General features: G+C 46.2%; 2 protein-coding genes across 2 annotated transcripts; one reads left to right on the forward strand and one right to left on the reverse strand.

The window, feature by feature from the left end:
* Positions 1 to 5004: 5004 nt before the first annotated feature.
* LOC124664089 (histone-lysine N-methyltransferase, H3 lysine-9 specific SUVH1-like) lies at positions 5005 to 8853 on the forward strand. Its single transcript, XM_047201690.1, has 3 exons — positions 5005 to 5114; positions 5534 to 8014; positions 8538 to 8853. Exon 2 carries the CDS (start codon positions 5557 to 5559, stop codon positions 7963 to 7965), a length of 2409 nt encoding a protein of 802 aa, XP_047057646.1. The 5' UTR covers positions 5005 to 5114; positions 5534 to 5556; the 3' UTR covers positions 7966 to 8014; positions 8538 to 8853.
* A 939-nt stretch (positions 8854 to 9792) lies between these two features.
* On the reverse strand, positions 9793 to 14155 carry LOC124661467 (probable arabinosyltransferase ARAD1). Its single transcript, XM_047199324.1, has 8 exons — positions 13700 to 14155; positions 12504 to 12677; positions 11987 to 12144; positions 11751 to 11898; positions 11387 to 11641; positions 10618 to 10728; positions 10455 to 10523; positions 9793 to 10199 (listed from the first exon to the last, which is right to left on the reverse strand). The coding sequence occupies exons 1-8, from the start codon at positions 14153 to 14155 to the stop codon at positions 10080 to 10082; spliced, it is 1491 nt and encodes a 496-aa protein (XP_047055280.1). The 3' UTR covers positions 9793 to 10079.
* Positions 14156 to 20886: the final 6731 nt, after the last annotated feature.

A 20886-nucleotide genomic window follows, 5' to 3' on the forward strand; every position in this document is an offset into this window, starting at 1 on the left:
GCTAAAATGTCTTGGATAATGTGATACTTGGCAATTGTTGTGCTCATGTTTAAGCTCTTGCATCATATACTTTGCACCCATTAATGAAGAAATACATAGAGCATGCTAAAATTTGGTTTGCATAATTGGTCTCTCTAAGGTCAAGATAATTTCTAGTATTGAGTTTGAACAACAAGGAAGACGGTGTAGAGTCTTATAATGTTTACAATATGTCTTTTATGTGAGTTTTACTGCACCGGTTCATCCTTGTGTTTGTTTCAAATAACCTTGCTAGCCTAAACCTTGTATCGAGAGGGAATACTTCTCATGCATCCAAATCCTTGAGCCAACCACTATGCCATTTGTGTCCACCATACCTACCTACTACATGGTATTTCTCCGCCATTCCAAAGTAAATTGCTTGAGTGCTACCTTTAAAATTTCTATCCTCTACCTTTGCAATATATAGCTCATGGGACAAATAGCCTAAAAACTATTGTGGTATTGAATATGTACTTATGCACTTTATCTCTTATTAAGTTGCTTGTTGAGCGATAACCATGTTTCTGGGGACGCCATCAACTATTCTTTGTTGAATATCATGTGAGTTGCTATGCATGTTCGTCTTGTCTGAAGTAAGGGAGATTTACCACTAGAATGGTTAGAGCATTGCATAATGTTAGAGAAGAACATTGGGCCGCTAACTAAAGCCATGATCCATGGTGGAAGTTTCGAGTTTTGGACAAATATCCTCAATCTCATATGAGAAAATTAATTGTTGCTACATGCTTATGCATATAAGAGGAGTCCATTATCTCGTTGTCTATGTTGTCCCGGTATGGATGTCTAAGTTGAGAATAATCAATAGCGAGAAATCCGATGCGAGCTTTCTCCTTAGACCTTTGTACATGCGGCATAGAGGTACCCCTTTGTGACACTTGGTTAAAACATGTGCATTGCGATGATAATCCAGGTAATCCGAGCTAATTAGGACAAGGTGCGGGCACTATTAGTATACTATGCATGAGGCTTGCAACTTGTAAGATATAATTTACATGACACATATGCTTTATTACTACCGTTGACAAAATTGTTTCTTGCTTTCAAAATCAAAGCTCTAGCACAAATATAGCAATCGATGCTTTTCTCTTTGAAGGACCTTTCTTTTACTTTTATTGTTGAGTCAGTTCACCTATCTCTCTCCATCTCAAGAAGCAAACACTTGTGTGAACTGTGCATTGATTCCTACATACTTGCATATTGCACTTGTTATACTACTTTACATTGACAACTATCCATGAGATATACATGTTACAAGTTGAAAGCAACCGCTGAAACTTAATCTTCCTTTGTGTTGCTTCAATACCTTTACTTTGAATTATTGCTTTATGAGTTAACTCTTATGCAAGACTTATTGATGCTTGTCTTGAAGTACTATTCATGAAAAGTCTTTGCTATATGATTCATTTGTTTACTCATGTCATTTACATTGTTTGGATCGCTGCATTCACTACATATGCTTACAATAGTATGATCAAGGTTATGATGGCATGTCACTCCGAAATTATCTTTGTTATCGTTTACCTGCTCGGGACGAGCGAAACTAAGCTTGGGGATGCGTACGTCTCCGACGTATCGATAATTTCTTATGTTCCATGCCACATTATTGATGACATCTACAAGTTTTATGCATACTTTATGTCATATTTATGCATTTTCCGGCACTAACCTATTAACGAGATGCCGAAGAGCCGATTCTGCTGTTTTCTGCTGTTTTTGGTTTCAGAAATCCTAGTAAGGAAATATTCTCGGAATTGGACGAAATCAACGCCCAGGGGCCTATTTTCACACGAAGCTTCCAGAAGACCGAAGAGGAGACGAAGTGGGGCCACGAGGTGGCCAGACACCAGGGCGGCGCGGCCCAAGCCCTGGCCGCGCCGGCCTGTCGTCTGGGCCCCTCGTGTGGCCCCCTGACCTGCCCTTCCACCTACATATAACCTTCGTCGCGAAACCCCCAGTACCGAGAGCCACGATACGGAAAACCTTCCAGAGACGCCGCCGCCGCCAATCCCATCTCGGGGGATTCAGGAGATCGCCTCCGGCACCCTGCCGGAGAGGGGATTCATCTCCCGGAGGACTCTACACCGCCATGGTCGCCTCCGGAGTGATGAGTGAGTAGTTCACCCCTGGACTATGGGTCCATAGCTGTAGCTAGATGGTTGTCTTCTCCTTATGTGCTTCATTGTCGGATCTTGTGAGCTGCCTAACATGATCAAGATCATCTATCTGTAATGCTATATGTTGTGTTTGTTGGGATCCGATGGATAGAGAATACTATGTTATGTTGATTATCAATCTATTACCTATGTGTTGTTTATGATCTTGCATGCTCTCCGTTATTAGTAGAGGCTGCGGCCAAGTTTTTACTCTTAACTCCAAGAGGGAGTATTTATACTCGATAGTGGGTTCATGCCTCCATTAAATGCGGGACGAGTGACGGAAAGTTCTAAGGTTATGGATGTCTTGTTGCCACTAGGGATAAAACATTGATGATATGTCGGAGGATGTAGTTATTGATTACATTACGCACCATACTTAATGCAATTGTCCGTTGTTTGCAACTTAATACTTGGAAGGGGTTCGGATGATAACTCTGAAGGTGGACTTTTTAGGCATAGATGCATGCTTGGATAGCGGTCTATGTACTTTGTCGTAATGCCCAATTAAATCTCACAATACTCATCATATCATGTATGTGCATGGTCATGCCCTCTCTATTTGTCAATTGTCCAACTGTAATTTGTTCACCCAACATGCTATTTATCTTATGGGAGAGACACCACTAGTGAACTGTGGACCCCGGTCCATTCTTTTAATCGAATACAATCTCATCGTAATACTTGTTCTACTTGTTCTCTCGCAAACAATCATCATCCACACTATACATCTAATCCTTTGTTACAGCAAGTCGGTGAGATTGACAACCTCACCTTGTTTTGTTGGGGCAAAGTACTTTGGTTGTGTTGTGCAGGTTCCACGTTGGCGCCGGAATCCCTGGTGTTGCGCCGCACTACATCTCGCCGCCATCAACCTTCAACGTGCTTCTTGGCTCCTACTGGTTCGATAAACCTTGGTTTCTTACTAAGGGAAAACTTGCCGCTGTATGCATCACACCTTCCTCTTGGGGTTCCCAACGGACGCGTGCTATACGCGTATCAGCGTATCAGCACCCTCTTGGAACATGGCAGGCGGCGACGGCGAGTACATCGAAGGGGAGAAGGACGATGGGGAACTGCTTGTACCTTGCGTCGGCCATTGGCCGGGGAACATGGCGCCGCCGCCGCCACCGGGAACATGGCCCATGCTCATGGCCATGCTGATCTTCCTCGCTTGTTCATCCTGGGCCGCCGCCGCCCTCTTGGCGGCGGCTTTTTTCACCCTCTCCGCCCTGCCGCTTGTTTCAACCTCGCGCCGTTTCTCGTCCGCCGCCCACTCTGCGTTCGTCATGCCCGGCGGCTGCTCCTTCTTCGCCCGCGGCTTCCTCGTCGTCGCCTTCGGCGGCATTGTGGTGGATGAGAAGACGAGGAGGAGAGCGGTGGTGGACGAGAAGACGAGGCCGGGAACTGGAAGACGAGGAGGAGAATGGACAAATTCGGCGGGAGAGAATGGGGATATGCAAGCAAATTGGAGGGAAAATCGACAGGATTTGGTTTTCCTGTCGCCGACTACGCGGGTCCACACGACGTTTCGCGCCAAATTCTTTCATCCGGAGTCCCCGAGCGCACCCCGGGGGACCAGGGATGGCGAGGGCTCGCCGGATGGATGAAGGGCCAAATCCGGACGAAAACGAGGAACCGGGGGCGCGACTGGGCCGAATTACGCCGTCCGGATGGAAAAAACGTCGCTCGGGGGCCTCGTCGGGGAGACGAGTGGAGATGCTCTTACGATGGTGGCAAATGGGATGGATGGAGCAGAGCATCTCCGGAAATAAGGCCATCTTCTTGTTCCTGTTTTTTTTAGGCTAGCTGCTATTGCGCTCTCCCGTGGTGCAGAGTGGTCACCGGTGAAGCTGCTCGTCAAGCCTTTAAGGTGGAGGCTTCACACGACCAGCAGATGGTGAGGCCTTCTTCAACAGGCGGGCTAGTTTGATCTTTCTCCTCATTTGGAGGCCTGTTAATCTACCACTCTTCCTACCCGGACGTGGTGGCGAGGTGGTGGAGTGGTATGGTGTGGTGGTCTGCAAATTGGGAGGGGATCGGGGAAGATCCGAGGCTGCTTATTCTTCTCCTTGCGTGGAGCACGCGGTGTCCTAGATTAATCTTTGCCCAAAAGTGCGGTCCGAATGCTGCCTCCATCGCGGAGGTCCTCTTTGGAGTCAATCGTTGGAGCTCGACACTGCTTCTCCTTCAAGTAGTGCGTCCCCGGAGGCGTTGTTGTGGCCGGCGGTTTCGGCTCTTCGTCGGCAATGCGATTATCTTAGGCACCTTCTTCTCGGACCTCGGCGTTTTCTATGCCCTCGAGGTCACCGGCGACCGGCGGAGGAGGATCTCTGACACTTGATTGCTTTGTTTTCTTTCTGCTAGGGCCCTTTTTGTAAAAGTTAAGGTCTTATCTTCAAATTCTACGTTTGCTAGCGCAATAGACGTTAGAGGGCCTTCTGGTAATTTTGTACACGCCTTTTATTAATGCAGCTTCTAGGCCTCTCGAGGCCTTTGTTTGATGTTCAAAAAAATAAATAAGAAAGCTTTGTTGAAAGAGAGAAATGTATGCACGAGAGAAAAATGTACCGCACAGAGTACTCGCAAAAATTCCCCCAGACACACACACGGACCTGTCTCCTACTACACGCACGCGAGAAGCCCGTTCAGACGTTCCATGTTCTACGACACCGCATCTGGTGCGTCCATTCTTCGATCAACGGACGAGAACGAACCACTGGAGACCCACCGTGCCTCGGCATTTCCCACAAGCCCAAATAAAGTCCCCACCCACACCCACAGTCCACAGTCCAAAGACCAGTTCACACCCAAATTCCCCCTCCTATCAAGTTTAGAACAGCTCTGCCCGCCTCCCGCCGCCCATGGATTCCCCCGCCTCGTAGAATCTGCACGCCAAAGCCCCGGATTCTCGCCAAGGTGAGCCCTTCTCCACACGGAGAGCGAAGCTCCTCGCAGTTCTTGGTTTTCTTTGGGTGTCTCCCGCTGGTTCGTGGGGATCTCTCCGCCCCCAACCCGCAAAAACCCCATTTTTTGACGAACCTGGTTGGCGGCGGCCGGATTGGGGTTTCCCGGGCTGGGGAGAGGGCGTTCTAGGGTTTCCTCCAACAATCCCTCCTCGGGTAGTTCGATTGATTCCTGCTTTACTCCGCGATTACCATCTTTATGGCTGCAGAATCGATGTCATCTACTACTGTCTTTCGGGTTTTCCTCTGATTCTTCCATTTCGAGCTATGGCGGCTCCCGAGTCCGCGGAAAAACCGAAACTTTACATTTCCCCCGCACGGCTAGGGCAAGTCACGGACACTGACTCTGCTAGTACATGTTTGATGATGCAGGGGTCCAGCTGCGACGGGCCGCGATGAGCCGGCCATCGAGTTTCGTGCCGACGCCTGACCAGGATGTGCTGGACATCAAGCCCCTGCGGACCCTGTCTCCGATGTTCCCGGCTCCGCTGGGGCTCAACACCTTCAACCAGCCGTCCAGCCCTGGCACCCCGCCCTTGGTGTTTGTCACTACAGCTGGGCAGTTTCCTGGGCTCAGGTCGTTCTCTGCTTTCGGTGCGCAGGATGCTGCTGGACGGCGGCCTGCTTCGTGCAATGGTCAGACTACAGGTTATGGTGGCCAGCCTGCTGGTAGTGGAGGTCAGGCTGCAGGGTTTGGTGGTCAGCCTGCTGGTAATGGAGGCCAGGCTACAGGGTTTGGTGGTCAGTTTGCTGGGAATGGAGGCCATGCTGCAGGTTTTGGTGGTCAGTCTGCTGGTGATGGAGGCAGGACTGCTGCCAATGGGGCTTCAAATGCAGGCGCCAGTGCTGACATGCCAATTGACGCCATCCCTATCTCAGCCTACAAGTCGACACCGCCAGCTTCTGCTTTCGGTTGCCGGTCTGCTGATAACGGAGGCCACACTGCTGCAGATGGAACTTCAAATGCAAGCGGCAGTGCTGACGCGCCAATTTTCGCCACCCCTCTTGCAGCTTACAAGCCTAAGACGCCAAATGTCATACAACTGGATGACGACGACGATGATGATGATTACGCTGTCAACCAGACATCAGCATCTGGGCGAGCAATCAAGAGGCCATCCCGCCTAAGTGGATATAGGACGAGTGGTGGTTTGGGCAGTGACAGCAATAGTGGAGTGAAGAACAAGCGACACAAGTCCTCTAACAGGATGGCTGGTACTGACCATGAGTTTACCTTGGAGCCCCATTCGTCCAGCGATCCCAGGGAGGTTGTGGAGGAGGTTCTCATGACCTTCGAGGCACTGCGGCGTAGGCATCTTCAGTTGGATGAGGCGCAAGAGACTGGCAAACGTGCAGACCTTAAGGCTTCTGCCATCATGAATGCCAAAAATCTAAGGGCTAACGCCGGGAGGAGGATCGGAGTTGTCCCTGGAGTTGAGATAGGGGATATTTTCTACTTCAGGATGGAGCTAAGCATTATTGGGTTGCATGCTCCTAGCATGGCTGGGATTGATTATATGACTGCCACGTTTGGTGATAGGGATGATGATTCTGTGGCAATATGTATTGTCGCTGCAGGTGTTTATGAGAATGATGATGATGCCACAGACACGCTAGTCTACAGCGGTTCAGGAGGTAATAACAGGAACAATGAGGATATGCATGACCAGAAGCTTGAGAGAGGTAACCTTGCCCTTGAGAGGAGCCTGTCGAGAAAGAACGTGATCCGGGTTGTACGGGGATATAAAGATCCAGGTTGCTTGGCTGGGAAGGTTTATATGTATGATGGCCTCTATAAGATTCATGAGTCCTGGAAGGAGAGAACAAGAGCTGGGATCAATTGCTTCAAGTACAAGCTGGTGCGGGAACCGGGACAGCCTGAGGGATTTGCAATCTGGAAGATGTCGCGAAAATGGGTAGCGAATCCAGACACTAGAGACAATGTTCTACACCCTGATCTATCATCTGGTGCTGAGTATCTCCCGGTGTGTCTTGTCAATGATGTTAACAGTGAGAAAGGACCGGGCCTTTTCACCTATATTTCTGAGGTCAAATACCTGAAGCCACTAAGTTCTCTGAAACCATTACAGGGTTGTAGATGCGTTAGTGCTTGTCTGCCTACTGATTCCACTTGTGGCTGTGCGCAGTGTAATGGAGGTAACTTACCATATAGTTCAACTGGGTTGCTTGTATGCCGCAAACCTATGATATATGAATGTGGTGAATCTTGCCTGTGTTCAGTTAACTGCCGTAACAGGGTGACCCAGAAGGGGGCTAAGATTCACTTTGAGGTCTTCAGGACAGAGAATCGAGGCTGGGGTCTTCGTTCATGGGATCCTATACGGGCTGGCTCATTCATTTGCGAGTATGTTGGTGAGGTTATTGATGATGAGAAATTCAGTCTGGATGACAGCGAAGATGATTACCTTTTTCAGACTGTGTGCCCTGGTCGGAAGACATTGAAATGGAATTATGGGCCTGAACTGATAGGGGAGCAAAGCACAAACGTTTCACCTGATACTTTCGAGCCACTGCCAATTAAGATAAGTGCAAAGAAGATGGGGAACATCTCACGTTTCATGAACCATAGCTGTGCCCCTAACGCCTTCTGGCAGCCAGTTCAATTTGACCATGGAGATGATGGTCACCCACACATCATGTTCTTTGCGCTCAAGCATATCCCTCCCATGACAGAGCTGACCTATGACTACGGTGAGATTGGAGCTGATTCTAGTGGTATAGGTTCTCCTAGAGCCAAGAGCTGCCTCTGTGGATCCTCAAATTGCCGGGGCTACTTTTGCTGATTATGGAAGATGTGAATTCTGTTTCTCAACATGCCAATCTATTTTCTAGGTAAGAACTGAATGGTATTCTCTGAATTGATCATCATGCACACATGTAATTCCTTTGTTGTTGGACATCCCTGCTTGTCATGCATATTTACAGTCAGTCTTATCAGTATTGCATAAGCAACCAATTTGTGCTGATAGATACTAGTTGGGATATTTGCAGTTTAGCTTCGTTGCAGCTGTAATAGAAATTGTGTACATTTAGGAATGCATGTGAGAACAATGTTATTCCTGTCCTGTCTAGTAACTTCAGGAATTCTCTTCTAAGAACTCAGACATTTTATGGTTTAGTACATGATATAAATTATCTTGGATCAGCGATTTATTTACATTTGGACTATCTGTCAATGCATATCATATCCTGCTTATGATTTTCTGTTATCCTCCGCTATTAGCTTCCAATTGTTGCTTTACTTGTGTTACTACCAGAGTGGATGTAGTTTCTGATGTTGTAAACAAGCCATCTCTATTTTTTCGTGAACCTGCCTCTGGATGATCTCTTGGTTGTTGGTTCTGGTCTTTTGCAGATAATTTTTTGGCCGTTCTGGTGGTACCTGGAAGAAGGGAAGTGTGCTCAAGTCTGAAGGAGGTAGGAGCGTCTCAAGTGGCTCGCCTCATGACTTGGCCGTAGTGGAAGTATGTAGTAGATTATTGTCAAACTCCGCAAACTGCAATGCCCGTTGTGACACAGGCATGTTCTGAGTTCTGACCGTAGGCCTTGTGAGGTCAATTTTGGTACTAGGTTAAGTTGAACTAAGCTCTTTGCGCGCAACTGTGAATTCAAGCGCGTAAAGTGAAACTACCGACTATATCCAGATTAATAGGTTGGCATATTGTTCAGAAGTTTCTGCCATGACTGTTATCTACTCCCTCCTGTCTCTTTAATTGACTCGGATTTAGCATAACTTTATACTAAATCTGAGTCAATTAAATAGGACCGGAGGATTGGTTGGAATCTACAAAATGGATTTGCAAATTTCCTAAGAAATTGCTTCCCTATGTTCTACATAACTCCCTCAGTTCCAAAATAAAAGGCACACTTCATGGTCTTTGATGCATGGCCGATGATATATACTAAATTATATAACGCGGACTTTTGGCTCTTGGGTGCAACGCACCCCCATAGACCAAAAAAATTATAATAATTTAAATAAGTTAAAAAAAAATTGAATCTTCCTGGAAATAGAAGATGATCAAGTTTGTACTCGTAAAAAAATGGTTGGACACAAAATGATTCCCATGGACACCAGGGCAAAAAAGACAAAATTATGACAAAAAAAAAGTGAATAGTACCTGGTCATGGGGCATTTCGAGTTTGTTTTTTTTACCCAGGATACAATAAAAGTAATTTTCTAGGAAAATATTTTGTTTCAGGTACAATACCTGATCATCTTTGATTTCCAAAAAAAATTAAATTTTTTTAAACTTTTTTTAATATATTTTTTTATTTTTCCAAGTATAGGGGTGTGTGGCACCCGGGAGCCACTCTGTATTTCTCCTAAATTATATGTCTTTCAAATCTCTTTTATTTCACATATATTTATACAAATAAGCATAAATCGTAGTCAAAGTTGTGGTTGTTGACCAGGAAAATTTAAGGTTGCCCTATATTTTGGGATAGGGGTAGTTTTTTTTCATTGCATCTACTACAACTAATAATAATATGAAAAGCAAGAGTTGTGGTGGATCCAGATTATGGTAGCCATCAAACTGTCTAAATCAAAACGGATCACATTGCTCCAATGATTTTGCATCACATCACGAGATATCACGGAGAACCCCTCACACCAAGAAAAAATCTTTGCTCATAGATGAGACATGCGCATAGCATGTATACAATTACTAGAAATCCGTTAGAATACACTTACTCCAGTTTGTCTCATCATTGGTTAGCTACAATGGGATATGTCACTGTAGCATCAGTTACACCAACTACACACAAGGGACAGGGACGAGGGGGCGGGTCAAAACTACCGTCGATCTCACAAAAGAACGTGGCACATGTACGCTAACAATGACTAAAGAATGACTGTTTGGGAAATTGGGTACAAGGAGAAACGGTTCAGACTTTAGAGCAGCCTCGTGATGTTCCCAACTCGACACTCGCAAGTGCATAAGCTCCTAGATTCTCTGACCACACGGTGTGAACGCTGAATATGCAACTTGATGTTTACCAGCTTACCAGCAATCTGCATTTCAGGCACGAAACAGATAAACTGTTATAGTGAAATCTACGTATTCCAATCTCAAAAAAGATATACGGAGTACTATGTATTCCTGACAGAGGATAGTAAAGTTAATATTAATAAAATATATGAACGAAAATGCAGATAAGATAACTCTTTTTGCGTAAGGACTAAGAATCACAATAGTTGAACCAATCTAACGACAAAGAAAAAATATTATGCAAATGTAATAGGGCTAGAAGAATGATGCGGAATTACCATTCTCCATGTAAGGTCTTCTGGTCCAAGGGGCTGAGCTGGACTTGAATAGATAAAATGCCTTGAGTACTGTAAATGCATCATGAGTAAAAAATAGTCAAAAAGATTGTATCTTCCGAGAAAACCTAATGCGAGATAAGTTTGATTGAGGTAAACAGCTAACCTTGACAAGATTAGATTGCATTTCCTTAACTATTTTGGTATCGATTCCTCTTAGGTACTTCACCAGCCAGCCAGGTTGCACAGCATCATTTGATGAAACAAACAATGCTATCTGGAGAGAAAAATAATAACACCATCATTGAGCGCGTCATGTTTCACACTACAGAAAAGTTGTGTTTTCCAAATGCAGCAAAGAAATGCAGATGACCAATGGTGAGACACAGAGACATAAGTATCATGCCATAATGAAATGATTATATTTATCTGGATGGAGTTTAATATCTACAGCTACAAGACTGCATGCGCAATCTTTTCTATGCATGCCCACACAAAGACATAATCTTCACAGCAGTTTACAATTGATCAAAATTGCCCGTGCAGCTTATCTTTTGTTTAGCGACCAATATCAATGTTTACACAAGCTTCAGAAACATTATTCGTGCAGATAACAAGGTTGGTATCTGTCAAAATATAGGCACCACTGCCCAACTATCAATGCCCTTGCAGAATAGAATCCAGACATGTCCACTGCCAATAAAAAGTGCAGCAAGCCAGCAATAGTTCTACTGTTGTTAGCGACTTAATGATAAGAATATATTTGTTGGTTATTTGAGGGATTGAACTAGCAAGATGCATTGTCTGTTTTCCTGGGTAACAGGCTAAGTTTTGGAGCTCCAATAAGATATAGCGACCTTTACAAACATTAAATACTTCAAGATAATTGAATAATGGTAAAGGCATGCTGTGCAAGAACAAAGAGTCAACTTTACCTTTCTGTAGTCAAGTATTCCTTCAAAAGGAAGTTCTAGCTCATCACTTACTATAACTGGAATACATCCACTAACAATTGCATCAAACAAGCGAGCAGAAGATGGGGTATCCCCAGCTGGATTCAAGCAAAAGAGAGACTTGCGCATGCCATTCTGAGCTGCCACTTTTCCCTCAACTCCAGCAGTCCCTTCTTCTATGACTATGTCTTCTACATTTTTTAATTCTGTCACAAGACTACTCCGAATCTTACCACCCTAAGCAAGGTAAAAAAAGGTTAAAAAGCAAACGACAACAAGTGGAACTATCACACACATAGATAAACCTGATGTTAACAAAAGCTGGAAATAGTACCAAACAACTTACAGCATTTCTCTTCAGTCTTCCTCGAAAGAACAGCAGCGTGCTTCTTTTAGATTGAGTTTCTGACACACACTTATAATCACAAAGATCAACATTTGGGACATATGGAAGGATAACATCCTTTTCCAGATATACTTGCCCAGGTTTGTACCTGATATAAGGTGAGAATGTGAGGTGTGTTGTTCAACTGATGTACACAAGCAGCTCTAGGACCAACTGGTGGACAATGAACACCATACCAGTTCCCGGTAGAATCCATATCAGGCAGAAGCCATATTGCTTTCTTCACGAATCTCCTGACTGACTTAAAAGACCATGGGTGATGAACTGGAATAATATGGTCTCTGCCTTCCGAGCGTTTCCAAGCAGGTTGATCAGTCACCCACTTCAATGCTTCCTAACACCAGAAAAGTAACACTAGTAAGATCCTCTTGGAAAGAAATAGAGGTGAGTAATTTGCACTCTAAACAGAGATACTTCAGATGATTTCCTACAGCCAGCTGAACCAAAACAGAGCCGTTATACGTAGTAGATAGCAATGAAAAATTGAGTTCAGGCTATGCTCTGTATTACGATTTCTGGTTCGACTGGGGAAATAAATTTAATGTCTTTCCTACTGAATGACATGCTTCTAGTAGGAAGGATTAAAGCTTTCATTTTCATGAAGAGATTTTCCTAAATAACATTAGCTTGGCCATATGCATGTCCTACGACAAACACTAGCTAAACATTAAACCTTGAGAAATGCTCCCACACCCTATAAAGTGCCTTGCATTCTTGTTTCTCCAGCAAGAAGTAGCTGATTGTTGTGAAGAATGGGACATAGAAAATGTCTGCTTCTTCTTGCCGCTCAACCCTGATAACATTCTTCAAAAGTCGTTGTGATTCAGGAGCAATGAGATCAGCCCACAGCCAGTAGTCAATAGAATGCTGCATAAGGAAATGGAAATCCATTAAGATGGTACAAAAAAATTGGGAAGCTCCAAATTCATAATGCTGCATTATTACTAAATGTGCAGATGTGTAACAAAACCATGCTGCAGAAGTGTTGTACTGATCTGTGACACGCAAGAGATGATAGATTTGAACAAGCAGCGCACATGCGAATTCATCTTATAATCGTGACTAGGCCTCAGAAACTAGAGTACAGTTATTTAGGCGCAAACTTTCCCCATCCCAGCCAATATTAGCTCATGCTTTTCCAGCTTTACCGTTTCCTGTTAAATGAAAACTACAGTACTCTATATAGGTCCAGTCTAGAAGCATGTGCGGCTGACAAGAATAACTTAGTAGCGTCTGATCAGATAAAAAAAATACGACAGACGGCCAGCCTAGAACAATTCCTAGAGCGGATAAGCAGATAACGATTCACCGAGATCCAAACATACAGTTCATTTGAGCAACATTTGAAAACCTTCCAATAGCAGCAGAGAACATACGGGCATATGCAGCATCAGAATGAACATAGCAATGCTCCTACTATCAGCCAGCAAGCAATTGATATAAATGTAGTTAAACTGCAACCCCTAACCAAATAAAGCTCTGTATGATCATCTCTAGAAGCACGGAGATCTTGTGGCATGGAATTAAATGGCACGAGATACGATTCGGCATCAGAAATGAATATAGCAGTGCTCCTACTCTCAACCAGCAAGCAATCGATATCAATGTAGTGAAACTTCAACCCCTATAGATCCAAGCATACAGTTCATTTCAGCAACATTTAAAAGCCTTCCGATAGCAGCAGAGAAGAGACACGTTATGCATCAGGAATGATTATACTAGCAATGTCCCCACTCTTAACCAGCAAGCAATGCAGATCAATGTACTGAGACTTCAACCTCTGGACAGCTAAAACTGCGTGTACTGTACGAACTACAGCAACTGCTATCAAATCTAGAAGGACAGAGATCTCGAGGCACCGAACCAAGACTGCTGGCTCGCTCGCGTACCTGCTCGATGAGCCTGTGCACGGGGCTCCCGTTGGAGGTGAGGTTGTCCGTCTGGCGGTACGAGTCCCTGAAGAGCCTGAGCAGATCGTAGGTGAACTTGCGCGGCATCTCGTAGACGTAGACCCTGAGCGGCGCCGGTGCCGCCGGCCACGCGCTCCCGGGGTCCCCGTACAGCCGGGCCTCCTCCTGCGTCCGGATCGCGGCGTCGAGGTCCGCGGGGGCCGCGGGGGAAGCGGCGGGTCGGGGCGGGGAGTCGAGGAAGCGGTCGAGGGAGGCGACGAAGGAGGTGGTGGCGGCGCTAGGGTTGGAGAGTGGGCCGGGGACGGGGCGCGGCGGGGAGGGGGCGAGGAGGACGAAGTAGACGGCGGAGAGGAGGAGGAGCGCGCCGACGGCGAGCAGGCAGCGGGAGGAGGCGGGGCGCGCGTGCGCCAGCGAGGGGAACTGCTTCCCCGCCATTGCTGGGGACTGGCGAGTGGCTGCGAGCCTGAAAGTTGTATCAACTGTCAAGGCGAGGCAAAGGTTTGGTTCGTTGAGAAAGGAAGCAGCAAGGTTCCGTCGGTGCACACAGGGTTCTATGTTCTGATAAAATTCTTGCTAAATTCAAACTACTGTAGTATACAAAATAAATTCGAACAAAAGCACACCTTAACAAATGACTATCCAGATTTTTCGGAAAAACATATAATAATATCGTCAATACCAACTACATCCAGATTCTGCAATAATATAGTACCTAATGACATTATGGATGCCCGTAACAAAAAAAACAAATTAAAAAAAGCCCCTCTAGAGTAATTTAGTCCTTATATCAATGTCCACCAAGAATCCAAGCCAACATTAAAAATTCATCTTCACCAAAAGCAACGTCTCCAAAACGAAAACAGTGCACAACCACCATAATCATTCTGATTATAGATCATAAGTTTTCACCCACGAAGTGAGCGCCCACAAAATAATCTTAAACAAGGCAATTGCCGGACCCAATCAATGAAGATCAGATCTTGAATTTTCACCCTACAAGTAGGGACTCTAAATTTCTCCTATGATGTCACCCCCACTTATCGGAAGCCAAAATCTCTTCGCCACCTACTAGTCCTCATATCTCAGCCTCATGCCATTCTCCGCATCCGACTTCACCATGGAACCAAAGATATCTCCCACGATGACAACATAATACAGAACTTCACATCGCTTCTTCTAAAACAAAACGGCCAGAAAAAACATGGCTACGCGACCGAATACCATCCGATCCGGCAATCTCCTGACATGTCATCCATTGAAGTTCGTCGATGGAGCCTTCCAGCACTCGACACTCCGGCAAGATCAATGAAGAGAAACATCAAGTAGACCTTCGTCATGGCGTGAGGGGGATCTAGGACCGCCTCCTTTATTCCGATCGAGCCAGCAACCCCCACGCCACCAGCCAACTATAGAAGAGAAGAGGACAACATACTAATCTTCCGACGCTGAACAAATGGAGCACGGCGACTCTGACGAGCAACAGCCGAACAACCGCAAATGGATGCTAGCCACGAATCCCCACCACCTTGTTCTTGTGCCATCAACGCGTCGAGCGGTCGCAGCCTACTCGGGGGAGGGGGGGGGGGGGGGCAACCTGCTGCCTTAGCCATCAGCTAGCAGAAGACCACCCACCTCAAAACGCCTCCACGCCCCCCCGGCAACTTCGGTGGTGAGGGTGCCCGCCGACACCACAACGATGGACCGTGGTAGCGGCGGCAAAGGGAGGCGGAGGTGGGGGCCCTGTTGGTGGCAAATTCAGGGTTCACCCTGAGTCCCTGCTAGAGGAGCAACTTGGGGATGGGGAACGGTTCGGCAGTTCTGGTGTTGTGATTTCAATATGATAAAGCACACACGGACAGCCTTAGTGTCTTTTCTTAACAGCAAAAAATTCCAACAAAAGCACACCAGCACCTCAACACATGATTATCCAGATGAGTTACCCTAAACAAAATTCAAACTTTGGTCTCAAAACAAAAGCACAGCCTGAGGTTTTTTTCTCAGCAACAAAAAGATCAATGTGGTACAGCAAATCGGAAATTCTATTTATCGGAGGGTGTTGCCGGCGCGGAGGCGGAGGTCTTGTTTGCTGCTGCTGGTGGTTGTGCAGGTGCTGGTGCAGGTGAAGGTGCAGCAGCTGCTGTATTGCCTTTCTCAGCGTCATCCATGGCCTTGACGAAATCATCCAAGAGAAAACTGATATCCCAAGACTCGGGATCAGTTGGCACTTCTTCCGACGGGCTCACAGTCGAGTCAGGATCAGCAGGCGCTTTGATCTGGTTCACCATTGGGTCAGGATCGGCAGTCGCTCCAACCTGGTTCCCGTGGACGTTCAGTTGCTCGTGATCAAAGTCCTCGCCGCATTCGTTCCAGAGCTGCGGATAATCATAATAGTCGCACGGCGGAAATCCAACCTCGGTGCCATCCGGACGGCCCGCGCCGTCGTCTACCTGCGCTTGCTGGGACGGGTCGTCAGGAGGAGGAGCAGCATTCTGCAGCTGCTCGTCCTCGGTGATGACGAGCGCTGCTTGCCCACCGTGAACCTCCTGCAACATCTGATCCGCACCAGCCTTGCGCGTAATCCGGCACAGCACCCACTCGTTCAGCTGCAGAACAAAACACACGGTGTAAACGTCTGTTATTATTCAGTAAAATCGACATCGGCATTCGGAAGAAGATGCAGCCAGGGATGTCGACATGGGTAGGATAGATGGGCACTGACCAGCATTTTGTTGGGCGCCGAGGAGATGGGTTTGTTGGTGTCCTTGGCGACGAACTCGCACATCTTCCACTCCGTCTTCACCATCCGCCGCCGCCGCCTGGACCCCTGGGGTTGGCCGTCGTCGGGCACGAACTCCTCATAAGAGAGCGCCGACTTGTGCCCGATCATCTTCTCGTCCGAGCCCCAGACCGGCCCGTTAAGGCCCACCGGCTTCCAGCGGCCGTCGCCCGTGCTCCGGCTCGGCCGCTTCCCCTTGGGGTACTTGCGTTGCCTCGACGTGAACGCGTACCAGAAGTCCTCCACGCTGCCGCCCAGACTCCCGGCTGCCAACACCAAAATCATCAAAACAAGTTCCACCCCAAAAAATTGAGCAACCATCAAGTTCTGTGGTCTAAATGCATATCGATCTACTCTAAGAGCAAGAGCAGAAAACTGCCGCCGTTCGACGGGAAAAGCTGTTGCTCGGATGCTCGGTCGTATGGACTATAGAGCAATTCATCATCATCAACTAAACTAAAGGGATCAGTTGATAGGGTTGCGATCAGGTGTTCTTGTAAAAAAGAAAGATCTGCTCGCGATCTTGGAGAGAGAGAAAAAGAAGGATGGGGTAATGAGCATTCAGAAGCTGCGTCAGAACTCGAACTCACTCACTACACTGGGATGCTTCTCGTAGACGTCCGCCTCCTGCACGAGGTCGGTGGGCTGCTCTACGCCGTCAAGCTTCGCCCGGAGGTAGTCGAGGATGAGCTCCTCGTCCGACGGCACGAACCGCACGCCGGGAATGCCCACGTACTTCGCCTTTGCTTCGGCGCCGGCGGGATGCTGCGGCGGCGACTCCGACGACTCCGACATCGCCATCGTTGATGCAGGTTCTCGCGGCCGACGCTAACGGTAGTCGGAGCCCAAGACGGTTGTTACTTGGGGATCTCGCGCAGCCGACGTATGTGTGGTACGGAAGATCGAACAAGATTCCTTTTCTGGATCAATCCGCACGTGTTTATATCGAGTACCATATGTTTTGGGGGGTGGCGAGCCAGCTGTCTTAATGATGAGCCGATGATAATGTCAGAGTTAGCATACAACACCTTGTCGTAAAACCGCCTATCTGTTAATTCTGTTTCTTTCGGGATGCTTTTCTTTCTTCTCGACAGCTGTCCACCATGTCCTCTTTGTATATGTACTTGTATTTGTTCATCAAGATTTAAGTTGCTTCTTAGGATGGGGGCGCTAGCAGTTATCTGGGCGCTTTGGCTAAGTAGAAATGACAAGATTTTTAACGATAAAAATTGTTCTTTGTTGCAGGTCATCTACAGATGTACAGGTATTCTCCGTTCGTGGTTACCTCTTCAGCGGGTGGAGAACCGAGACCTCTTTACGAAGGTCTGTACACGGTTGGAGGCTACGGCGAGGGATACTTTTTCCGTACATGGGTGGCAGCATAGTCTACGGATTGCAGCACCACCCTCGCCTTAGGCGTTATACGATTCATCGCTTCGATATGTATTACGCCTACTTTTTTATATTTTGACTTCAGACACTCGAACGGCTGTGTGCATCCTGGTTATGCAGAGGCTGGATGTAATTGCTTCCAAAAGTAATAAAGCATCCTTTATTGAAAAACTTGTATTTGTTCATTCGTTACATTGTAAAAAATGCAAGTATTTCCGTCAGAGAAAAAACAACCTATATTTTTAGTGTTTTTGGAAATTTATCAATCTATTAATAATCATCAGCAATACTACGTAGTATAAATATATCTCAAATAAATTAAAATTACAAATAGATACGATCACCTAGCCTATGTGTTGATTTTCTTCCTCCTTAGGCCTTGTTTAGAGTACGTACTATAGGTTTTTCGAGATTAGTGGGGATAATTTTTTAGATGATTGGGTGAAACCTTTGCCTTCACCTCATCCCTTCAAATTATGAATCCCCTAAAATGTTGGGATTGAGAAAAATACACTAGATTATGGGAAACAATGGGATCCGGACATGCTTTTGTAATAAGTGGAAATTTGAGGTTTACGAGGGATAATCTCCACATATACACTAGTACCAAACAAGCTCTTAGAGTCATATGGTTAGACTTAATTTTGGATTTTGGTTTATAATCCACAAATCCATTGTGGTTTGCTAGGTGCAATTTATCAGGTACTCCATAATAATTGTTCTCGGTTCCTGGGGCTTCTTGTTTCGTAATAAACCGTTGTTACATTAAAAAAAAAGCGAAAACGAACAAGAAAAGTTTTTTCTTAATGCATTGAATAAGAATAAATAAATGGCACAAATTCTTATGCCTAAAGGCTACAACCCAACAACAAAAGCCCACTCTCCCAGACTGATGTAACCCAAGTGTTCAGTACCGGCGAAGATCCAAGATCTAGCCTCTAGTTTGATGCGAGCGCAACTGACAAGGGGTAACCTTATCAATGTCTATAATGACGGGTTTGGGTTTCAAGGAAGGAGAACGCTGGTGAATTCAAAGACCAGTTCAAAAAGTATGATCAAAGGCAAATCGCCGAGGCTATATTATCAAGAATTAGGGTAACAGGGTGTTACGAGTTGTGGAATCTGTCCGCTCAGTGGCTCCTCCTAGACTTTATATAGTAGGCTAGGTCTCAGAGTCCACCTCTAGGTCTAATTACATCGTGTACGTCGGTTTACCCGATATGGGCCTAACTTTCCTACTTACATACGAACTGGGCTTCGGCTTCACGTAGGTTTCTTCATGAGCCTTCGCTTATTCCTTCCTGGACTTTGTACCAGCGATGGTAATAATGAGTACCCGATATGGTATACCCATGTCAGCAACCAAGGGAGTGGAACTCCTACTTTCTACATTGCGTTCATTCCTTATCTTCCATGAGACAAGCATGACATGGGTGGCCAATGCTTTCCTTCTTCTGAGGTGAGCATGAACAATGTCAAGCCACCATAATTTGATGTCTTGAAAAGTTGCCCACTCCGCTGGCTCAAAGGGGGGAAGGCCAAGCCAATTTTCACCATGTTCCTTAGCTTATAGGAGGAGCAACATTGAAATAGCATGTGAGTTGCCGATTCGAAGTTGCAAAGGGGGCAATATCCGCAATTGTGCCACCCACGTTGTTGAAGTTGATATGCCGTCGAAACTCTATTTTGCATATATGATGAGCCAAGAGAATATACACACTTGGGAGGTTCCCAAACCTTTCAAATACTATCATTCATTTGCGTGTGGATAGTTCCGACAAACTGATCCTCACAAGCGCAGGCCGAAGAATACGACCCAAAAGTAGTGAGTTTCCAAGTAATCGAGTCTTGGGTGCCATCATGAAAGTGGAACTGCGAGGTGTAGTGCCAAAGCCGTGAGAACTCCTCAAGGTGTTGGACCAAAAGACCGTTGGAGTAGTCGATTTGTTGAACCTAAGCATTTTCATGCATGACCTTTCTCACCATCCAAGCCTTCTTTTTGGAAAAGGCGGAAATGGATGGAGCAATGGTTTTGGGGCTATTTTCGTCTCCCCATGGAGCACTCCGAAAACTAGCTTTATTCCCGTCCCGATGCTAACCTTCACCTAGGAGAAAACAAGTTCCATGTCGTCTTTGTTGCAGGGGAGTTCAAATCTATACGGTTATGTCCATTTAAGTAACGGACAACTAAGCCAACGTACGCGTGAAAATATATCATGATTGAGAATTGCAAGACCGCCAAGGGAGGTAGGGCAACAAACTGTTTACAAATTAACCTTGCATTTGCCCCTGGACAATGTTGGTATCCACCAAAATCCAAATACAGATGAGATTTTCAAGAGCTTGAAGGGATTCAACCCACTACAAGGAAAAGGCCTATTGCCGGCGCACCTATTTGGTCTACTGCCGGCGCACCCTAGCCCGCCGGTGCGAACGGGTCGGTGATAAGTGGCTACTGCCGGCGCACCACCCTGTGCGCCGGCGGAAGTTCATCTACTGCCGGCACACCAGCATTACTTTGCCGGCAAAGGGCTTGTTCCACCGGCGCACGTGCCACTGCGCCGGCAGTAGGGCTGCCAGCACTGGCGCGTGCGATGTGCGCCGGCGTAAGGGCATTGAGGTGCGCCGGCAGTAATATTCGAAAATTCAATTTTCCCGCTTTTTCCAAAGATATTACAATTCATATTTGCATATTTATATAGCAGTATATAACAGTTCACATTTAGACAGCAGAGACATGCAATATGAGAAGCACATAGAGAGCCAAGTTTCATTTCGGTATCAATACACAAATACGCAAGTCTCGTTGATTCATACAACACATGTGCATATGCAACACCGAACGACGAATTTTCACAAAGTTAGAAGTCTCGGTACATAGTCGTCACAAGTATCGTCATACACCTCACAATGTAGGTCCTAACCTAAACTACAATCACATAGAACATGACCAACATGGTCATGATGACCATCATCACGAAGGCCATGGTCTTCATCC

This window comes from Lolium rigidum, chromosome 6 (assembly GCF_022539505.1).
Source record: "Lolium rigidum isolate FL_2022 chromosome 6, APGP_CSIRO_Lrig_0.1, whole genome shotgun sequence".
NCBI lineage: Eukaryota > Viridiplantae > Streptophyta > Magnoliopsida > Poales > Poaceae > Lolium > Lolium rigidum.